General features: G+C 42.3%; 1 protein-coding gene across 1 annotated transcript; it reads left to right on the top strand.

Moving 5' to 3' along the window:
* The first annotated feature begins 2,605 nt into the window (after positions 1 to 2,605).
* On the top strand, positions 2,606 to 8,798 carry LOC143765622 (keratin, type I cytoskeletal 19-like). Its single transcript, XM_077252469.1, has 8 exons — positions 2,606 to 3,172; positions 4,517 to 4,599; positions 5,106 to 5,262; positions 5,356 to 5,517; positions 5,610 to 5,735; positions 5,818 to 6,038; positions 6,655 to 6,671; positions 8,620 to 8,798. The coding sequence occupies exons 1-8, from the start codon at positions 2,669 to 2,671 to the stop codon at positions 8,715 to 8,717; spliced, it is 1,368 nt and encodes a 455-aa protein (XP_077108584.1). The 5' UTR covers positions 2,606 to 2,668; the 3' UTR covers positions 8,718 to 8,798.
* The last annotated feature ends 317 nt before the right edge of the window (positions 8,799 to 9,115 follow it).

Genomic DNA, 9,115 nt, shown 5'->3' with positions numbered 1-9,115 from the left:
TTTCCCTTCATGTCTGGACACTATGGTATTATTCTAAATTAGTGGCCAATAGCAAAGCAACTCCTGTATTTCCTCTTCTATAGAATAGAAGACAGATTATGTATCAATTAGCTCTTGACCATTCAAGGTGAGATTGAGCCATCATCATACAACAAGATATGCTGGTGGGCCCAGTTTCTGACATATCAGTGGAGCCAAAAAGAATACAACCTCGTTTTTAAATAACTTTGGAGACCATTATTTTTTACAAGAAACCATAAAACCTGCCTCACCTGTGGTGATCAGGGGATATTTGGGACACCCAGATATTTAGTCCTCCAGTGTGTGTGCAACACCCCAGGTAACCGGTTGCTGCAGTGATGTTGCCTTCCTTTCGGGGAGGGTGATGTCACGCTTGGAGGCAAGGGAGATTCTTTCTATCAGGTACAGGCACTCGCATTCAACACATCTGAATCTAGGCCAGGAGGGGGAGCTCAAGACCCGGATTCAGGGGAGCTTCCTTACACTTTATGTATCCTGGTCTGGAGAAGGATCCAGTTAGTCTGAGAGAGGAGAGGAGAGTAGAAGGATGTCTGGAGCAGACATGGGGGCCAAGCAGCCACGAGGGAGCTGCTACCCCTGGAAAGAGAGATATCGTGATGAGTTGAATTGTGGAGGAGCTTAGAGGGAAGAAGCACAGAGGAGGAAGAGGCTCATCAGGAGAACAGTGGAAGGACACCCTGGGAGCCAGAGCACAGAATCGGGTACCGGGAGCCCAAGGCTATAGTGGGACTCTAGGACACTTAGCAGAACCGGAGGGCATACTACTGTATGTTGATTGCCTGCATCAAGTCTGAGGTGAAACAGTATCTTTAGAGCCTGGGGCATGATAGAGTCCCTATAAACAGGCTCGAACTGCCTATCGTACAGACATCTGTCTTAGGACAGGAGAGAGGGGACTTGCACTGAGCTTCAAGCGGCAGGGACCTAAACAACTAAACAGCACAAGTAGGAAAGGTTTACGGACCTCACCTGGGAGAGGGATCTCCTATTGCCTCCAAGCCGGCCGGACCAAAGCTACCCTGCACTTGGTACCCTGGACTGAGGACTACAACTACCATCAGTAAACCAGGTAAATACTTTGCAAACCTGTGTCCTTGTTCTTTGCTTTTTTATCGGCTTACACCATCTTGCCATACATTTGGGAAGCCCTGGGGACCCCGCTTCACCTGTGGGAAGCGTTACCATCTTGCTACATACCATCACCCCAGAGGACCCCTTTAAGCAGCGTTGGTCTTCACTGACCAAAAACCACAGGTGGCGTCACGAGCATAGACATTACAAATTCCCTTTAAAGACCTTCCCTTTTAAATGGATGCCCAGGGCCACGGACCGAGTCGCAGCCAGCATGACATCCCCTTTAAGACCGGACTCAGTACCGAGTACCCCACGGCCCTGGCAGGGCGCTCCATGTGTACCTTGATAAAAACAAATATTACGTTGCAAATAATAATGAACGTGTAATGGCCATGTGAAAGAGACCTTCAAAGCAGAAGTGAACATGGGGGCCTCAATATCATCTCAATCATAATTGGGAGGTCACAAGAAAACCCAGTCCAACACCAGGTTCATGTAGCCTAAAATATTAAAAGGGGCTATTCATTTAGCTAAAAATACATGAAATAGGAATCACTGTGGAGGTTGTACATGTATAGCAGAGGCAATAATGATATGTAATATTGGGATATGTGACATTGGGGACTTCAGGGACCAGATACATATATTTGTGTGATAGTGGTTCTGGTAGAAATCAATGTGCAAGTTGCAATGTTAGATTAAAACACCACTCCAGCATTTTTTCTTATTTCAGCACTGGAGTGGTATCACTAATCCATGTTCTCTGTCCCTAGAAATATGCTGCCCATCCGCTGTCTTCTGCCCTTCCTGGTGACTCACTGGCTCCGATCCCCCATCTTATTACTGCAATTTATGATTGACCATAAGTCAGAGGTCACAGCCACCCAAAGTAAGGGAATTTACATTAGTGCTGAAATAAAAAAAAATGCTGGAGTGGTGCATTAACTGTAAGTTTAGGGATTCAAGTGTAATATGAGTGTTACCTGATGTGTTACCTGATGGCCTATTTACCTGTTCCCAATGAACTAAATATTATAAAGATGGAGTAATGAATTGTTGTCTGCAATAACACAATCTCCAGTTTCAGTTTATTTCCTAAACTTTCCAGAATTGGGAGAGGTCGCCGTATTACTGTATTTCTTACCTGGTTAATGTAAAAGAATGTCAAAAGCATAGCCTTGGGGCCAGGAGCCTCCCTGACTCAATGTGAATCACAGCTTTTGTTTTAGGAACTACACATACAATACCAACTCCTGGATGAGTGAAAGGACTTTGTCTGAGAAGGTTTAACTGAAGAATAGAAGGGGGAGGGGGGTAATATGATGAAACGTGTACAAGTTAGTCTCCCAGACCAATGAGGTAATGATGAATCCCGCTTCTCTCACAAATGTTGGCACGCAAATCAAAGCTGATGACTCTGCTGAAGGACCAAAACTTACGTAAAAGTCACACCCACATCCTCTTGTATAAAGACAAGGATGCAAGGTCTGCTATCCTACACTTAACTAAACATCACAGGTAGCACTAGAAAGACAGGTGCTATAGTTCCATCATGTCCTCCTCATACAGCATTAGGCAGTCCACCACATCCTCAGGATCTTCAAGTGGTTTGGGATTAGGTGTTCATGGAGGTGGCTCAAGCAGATTGTCTATGGGAAGTTACAGGGCACCTAGCATCCATGGAGGCAGTGGTGGCAAAAATATCTCCATCTCTACCTCTAGAGTGTTTTCCTCTGGGGCTAGTGCTCTTGGAAATAGTTTTGGTGGAGGATTTGGTGGCCTAGCTAGTGGTGTTGGTGGCAGTTTTTCATCTAGCCATGGTTATGGCTTTGGAGGTGGATATGGTAGTGGAGAGGGTCTTCTAGCAGGAGGTGAGAAGCAAACTATGCAAAACCTGAATGATCGTCTAGCCTCATATCTAGACAAAGTACGCTCCTTGGAGAAGGCCAATGCTGAGTTGGAGATTAAGATTCGCCAATGGTATGAGAAACAAGCTCCAAGGCCAGATCATGACTACAGCCATTATTACAAAGTCATCGAAGATCTTCGCAACAAGGTAGGACAAACATTTATTCCCTCATGCATGTGCTAATATCTGTGAATGCCTTTACAATTTGTTGATTTAGCTCATACTAGAATGATAGTTATATATGTGTGCAAGATAATTTCCTCTGTATAATACATATCTTACCATATCATGTGGAGTTTCAAATAATGAGTATATATCAATGAACATCTGATAATTTGTATCTGTACACCCCAAAATTACAGAAAATGACTCCAGATTTGTTATACAGGTATTAGTGTAGCAGATTGAAAATGTAATGAAAGAGAGACTCTAGAATTCCCCATCTGGTTGGTATCACTAGACACTTTCAGATTGTGTAGCTGTTAATATCTTCCCATGACATGGAACATACCAATGATGTCATCAATATGAGACCTGTATGACTATTTGAGTTTAACACAAGTGATACTAAGTGATTTATTTCATTTAGACTAAATGATAATACATCTGATGTCTTGTTAATATAAACGTATCACCATTATAAAGATGCTGATGGAAAAAAGTAGAAGCTTTAATAATAATAGACAATGACCTACTCCCAAAGAAGGACAAACTAAGGTAATATTGGACCTCAGGTATAGAAACACTGATGTCACTATGGCCAGTTATATGTGAGGGGCTTTGGGTTAATTATAGAACTTTAATATATTATGAAGCACTTTTACAGACATTGTCATAAATAATGGGGTGCACAATCTAATCTCCCCAATACAAATGCAATCATGACATTTTAATATAAAGTGAACTTTTGTCTAGAGTAACAAAAAAAAAGTACTTAGAGAAACTTACACATACAAACTCCATACACATGTTATATTTGGTTTGATTATGGTTCTGAACTCCAATTCTGACCACTGAGCCAAGATGCCTAATGCACATGGACCTGTTGTCTCCGTGCAGCAGAATGAGGGCCTGTAGGCCTTAGTTCCTAAGTTGGCCAGTTGCCATTATTCTCCTCATGGGAGAGTTCTGTTATAGAAAGGCCACATAGATTGTAAAGATATCTACTGCTTTTATCATCAAATTAGTCTGTATAATACTAAGGAGGTGTCAAATGTATGTTTGCAAAATACATCTTTTGGTCTCACAGTCAATGTGGGACAGAGACAACAAAATAGGTTTTTATTCTCCAGTAGCTCATCATTGTCTCTCTAACCAGTAAATTGTGCCATGACAGTCATTGGCTCAGCCCCTGACAAGCATTTCAGGTAGCAGTTGCCCCCTATACTACTAGGCCATCTGACAATATCTGCTCCTATTTTTATATTAAATATCAACAGAGAAATAAAAAAAAACTTTTCATAACCAAAATCTGTTTTTTTAAACTTTTAGATCCTCCACGCCACTACAGACAATGCCAGCATTCTCCTCCAGATTGATAACGCCAAGCTGGCTGCTGATGACTTCAAGACTAAGTAAGATTTGCTTCCCGGTTATAATATCTGACACGGGTATACCATAAATATTACTTTTTCATCAATCAATTTGTTAACTTTTAGATCAGGGGAGAGGAACCTTTTTGCTGCCAAGGTCTATTTGGATATTTATACCATTCTTCAGGGGCAGTACATATCTTTACCTAACTCCGCCCACAAAGTACGTCCTGACGCTGGCACTGGTGACAGGACATAATGTTTCATTGCATACGCTTCAGCGTTCAGTAGTGTACTGTATTCTATCCTGAATTACACCATCAACCCAGTGATTTAAATGGCAAGTGTGTAATACTTAATTTTACCTGTTGTAGCACTGCAAGAAAATTTGAGCTGACCATTGGAAAATTTAGCAGGTGGACACGTTGTTAGCAGCTTATTGTCAAAGGAACTTCTAAGTAACCGAGATTGTTCAAACCAGACAATGCCATCATAGCATGCTATCTATAAGTCATTAATTGTATTTTAATTTGCCTTCTGTTAACCAGGTTTGAAACTGAACTGTCCATGCGCATGAATGTTGAGGGTGATATCAATGGACTACGCAGAGTCCTGGATGAACTGACCCTTACCAGATCAGACCTAGAGATCCAGATCGAGAGCTTGAAGGAAGAGTTGGCTTACCTGAAGAAGAACCATGAAGAGGTAATGATGGTTCACAATAACTATTAGGAGACAACAGTTTATTCAGGAAGTATTAAAGATGTAGGTAAAAATAATACATATTTTGTTGCATAGGAAATTAATGCTCTCCGTGGACAAGTTGGCGGCCATGTGAATGTAGAGATGGATGCTGCCCCAGCTATTGACTTGACAAAGATTTTGTCTGATGTGAGAGACCAATATGAAGCTTTGGCTGAGAAAAATCGTAAGGAAGTCGAGGCCTGGTACTTTAGGCAGGTAAGTAAAACATTTTTTCTTCAGGTTGTTTAACAATGGCATAGTCTATGTGGCAATATAATCACTTAACGGATGCAATATTTGTGTCATAGACAGAAGAGCTGAACAAGGAAGTTGCAAGTCACAGTGAACAGATCCAGTCCAGCAGAACAGAAATAACCGACCTAAAACGTACTCTCCAAAGCCTAGAGATCGAACTTCAGACACAACTAAGCATGGTGAAATCTGGTTTCAACATTATTCATTAAATGTTCAAACAAATACATTACTGTATAACCTAAATATCACTCTTTACTATAGAAAGCGGCGCTGGAAGGCACCTTGGCAGAGACAGAAGGCCGGTATTGTATGCAACTCTCTCAGATCCAGGAGATGCTCAGCAGTGTGGAAGCTCAGCTTGCAGATTTACGGTCAGATATGGAACGCCAGAGCTATGAGTACAAAATCCTCTTGGACGTGAAGACTCGTCTGGAACAAGAAATCGCAACCTACAGACGTCTCCTGGAAGGTGAAGATATCAAGTAAGTAATACAAAGATATGGACCATTAAAAACACAGCCAATCATTGAGTTACGCTCACGTTATTCAAGTAGCCTAAAATCTCATTGAGGTTGCATCAAGGTGTCCAAAAAGGTTCAGGCATGTTACTTTTGAGAAGGTATCTGGTTGTTCTTGCACCCCCAATATATTGGTGATGTCATAAGTACAGTGAGGAATCCCATTTTGGAAACATAGGAAAAGCGTGATTCTCAGTCCATTCAAAATACAAAGCGAAATGATTGGGTGTTATATGGTTAATATGTTCATATCACCACCATGGTACCCTCTAGAAGCATGAGCTCCGGTCCTTGATGCAAAATGTATAACCTGCTCTCCAACCATTTTGTGCTTTTCATATCATAAGGAAGAGGTGATGTTGGGTTCACTTAGGCACCAGGGCCCTTGTATTAATGTGGACACTTAGAGCAATGGCAAGGAACTTTTTTATGGTTGGTTTTCTAATACTTAAGAAATTGTAGGTATTAGAATCATTGAATCATACCATTGTTCTGGACAGAAACCCTTTAGGCCCCATGTACAAATCTTCTTGAAAGAAAAGACTCACTATTCATTCTATTTTTTTTTCTCTTCCTACAGCACTTCATATAAAGACTGTAAGTATATTGTATTCTCATATTTTTAATTAAAATTAGATTAATTCAGATTTGAGCTGCAGGGATGTTCCAATAGTGTCCAAAAATGGGCAGTGTCCTAAAGTAACAGTGGTGTTAACTATATTTGTGCCTTAAAGAGTATCATAGTTTTGCAGTTTTAAGATTGAAAGAAGACGCAAGTCCAAGTTCAATCTATGACAATAACGTGTTCATCCAGACTAAAGCAAAAGCCCATGATGCAGATGCTAATTTACCCATATTAAGGGAAAAAACATTTCCGGACTCCATATACAGCCATCAGACTAGTTCCCATGACATAATCTAGTACTGTATTATTACATTTTAGGCTACTTTCACACTAGCGTTAACTGGAATCCGCCACAATGCGTCGTTTTGCCGAAAAAACGCATCCTGCAAAAGTGCTTGCAGGATGCGTTTTTCCCCCATAGACTAACATAAGCGACGTATTGCGACGGATTGACACACGTCGCAACCGTCGTGCGACGGTTGCGCCGTGTTGTGGTGGACCGTCGGGACCAAAAAACGCTACATGTAACGTTTTTTGCTCACGACGGTCCGCTTTTTCCGACCGCGCATGCGCGGCTGGAACTCCGCCCCCACCTCCCCGCACCTCACAATGGGGCAGCGGATGCGCTGGAAAAATGCATCCGCTGCCCCCGTTGTGCGGCGGAGGCAACGTTAGCGTCGGGAACCTCGGCCCGACGCACCGCGACGGGCCGAGCCCGACGCTAGTGTGAAAGTAGCCTAACAAAAAAGGCTCCCAAACCTTACGTGAACTGGTTTAGTGAACAATCCATTCCAACATCATGTTGCAAAAAATTCCATAATCTCAGTGCTCGTACAGTAAAGAATCTACATCTGTGATGATTCTTTCCTTTAGACGTAGAGGATGCCTCTCGTAACTGTTGCAGGCCTTGGTGTATAAAGATCATTAGAAAGTTTTCTGCACTAATCCTTCATTTATCTGTACATTATAATAAGATCACCCTCAAGGCTTTGTTTTTCCAAACCTCAATAACCTCAAATTTGATAATCTGTTTAAATAACACATTTTGTACTCAATCCACCCATTCTCTTAATATCCTTGGTCACTCCTCTGTGCGCCTGTTCTAGTTCAGTTGACATTGACTGGCAAGCCTTTGCCTATATGCTCACACAGGCAGAGACTTGCCAGTCACTGTCAGCGGGTGGGGAGAGGATGCTGGGGACATGTCTGGACTCTGTACGACTAATCAATTGTGCGGCTCAGTGCTCGGCTGCTATTTAAAGTGTTTCAAAGACAAACATACATGGCTGTGATCACACAGATACATGCTGCCCACGGTTTAAACTTCCGCCACAACTTATGCCAAAAACAGAGTGCAAGATGGCAGCCACAAGGTGGCAATAAGACCAGGCTTCCACTTCCAGTCTTAAGATAGTTTCACACTTGCGTAGGGCAGAGCTGCGGAGGGCTGCAGACTTCTTCCGTTAAGCCCCACCCACTGCCGAACCTCTTCCATTCAGCCCCGCCTACGTCTGCATGCGTCCTGCGTACCTATCTTTAACATTGAGTACATAGGCCATGCGGATGTATACGGATGCGTCCGCATGCGTCGTTTTGATGCTGCGCCGACCGCAACAAAATGCAACATGTTGCGTTCAATGCAGACTCATCCGCATACATTCGCATTGCCTTCGTTCCCAATGTTAAAGATAGGTACGCAGGACATATGCAGATGTAGGCAGAGCTGAATGGAAGAGGTGCGGCAGTGGGCGGGGCTTAACGGAGGAAGTATGCAGCCCTCCGCAGCCTTAATAATGTCATGCCTCTTCTATGTGACTTTTTAGATCCCATTTACAATGGTACAATTAGTGACATTGCAATATTATCTGTAGCAGGCTCATCTACTATAAAGATCCCTAAACTTTCTTTCTGTCATCACAGCCTCTCAGACCATACGTAAAGTCCGCACCATTATTGAGGATTCCGTTGACGGAAAAGTGGTGTCATCACGGGAGAAGGTCCATCAATCCACCTACTGATCTATACCTGTTTCCAAACTCAGCACAGATATTTGAATGAGTCAGATTTAATGCATATAACATACCAAGTTCTAGCGGCAGCTACTATACTGTTTTACTAGTACCCAGGCCTATGGATATCTGAGGTTCTGCAGCAGCTGGCGAGGGATAAATATCAGTATCTTGCGCTGAGTCACTGACGCCAATGTAATGCCTGTTTTTCTATTTCTATTTTCTGTTGTGCTACTTTTTAAGGCCTCTTAATTTTCTATATCTAATAAAGTTATCTGCTTTTCATGCACGACTATCTTGTCTGTTGATTTATTTATTCTTACATCATGCTGTTTTGAATTGTTTTTTATTCTAGCTCTAAAGACTTCCTATCATTTGACTTTGTTAGTAGTTTTCACTGTCACTGT

The sequence above is a fragment of the Ranitomeya variabilis genome, chromosome 4 (assembly GCF_051348905.1).
Source record: "Ranitomeya variabilis isolate aRanVar5 chromosome 4, aRanVar5.hap1, whole genome shotgun sequence".
NCBI classification, from domain to species: Eukaryota; Metazoa; Chordata; class Amphibia; order Anura; family Dendrobatidae; genus Ranitomeya; species Ranitomeya variabilis.
The sequence above is the reverse complement of the archived record's forward strand: the minus strand, read 5'-3'. Positions and strand labels throughout refer to the sequence as shown.

What these genes read in the sequence shown, in the direction of transcription:
- LOC143765622 (XM_077252469.1), top strand. Translation starts at nt 2,669, where the DNA reads ATGTCCTCCTCATACAGCATTAGGCAGTCCACCACATCCTCAGGATCT. An exon ending in TCGAAGATCTTCGCAACAAG is followed by an intron (nt 3,173 to 4,516) that starts GTAGGACAAACA and finishes TTAAACTTTTAG; the next exon opens with ATCCTCCACGCCACTACAGA. An exon ending in AGGCCTGGTACTTTAGGCAG is followed by an intron (nt 5,518 to 5,609) that starts GTAAGTAAAACA and finishes TTTGTGTCATAG; the next exon opens with ACAGAAGAGCTGAACAAGGA.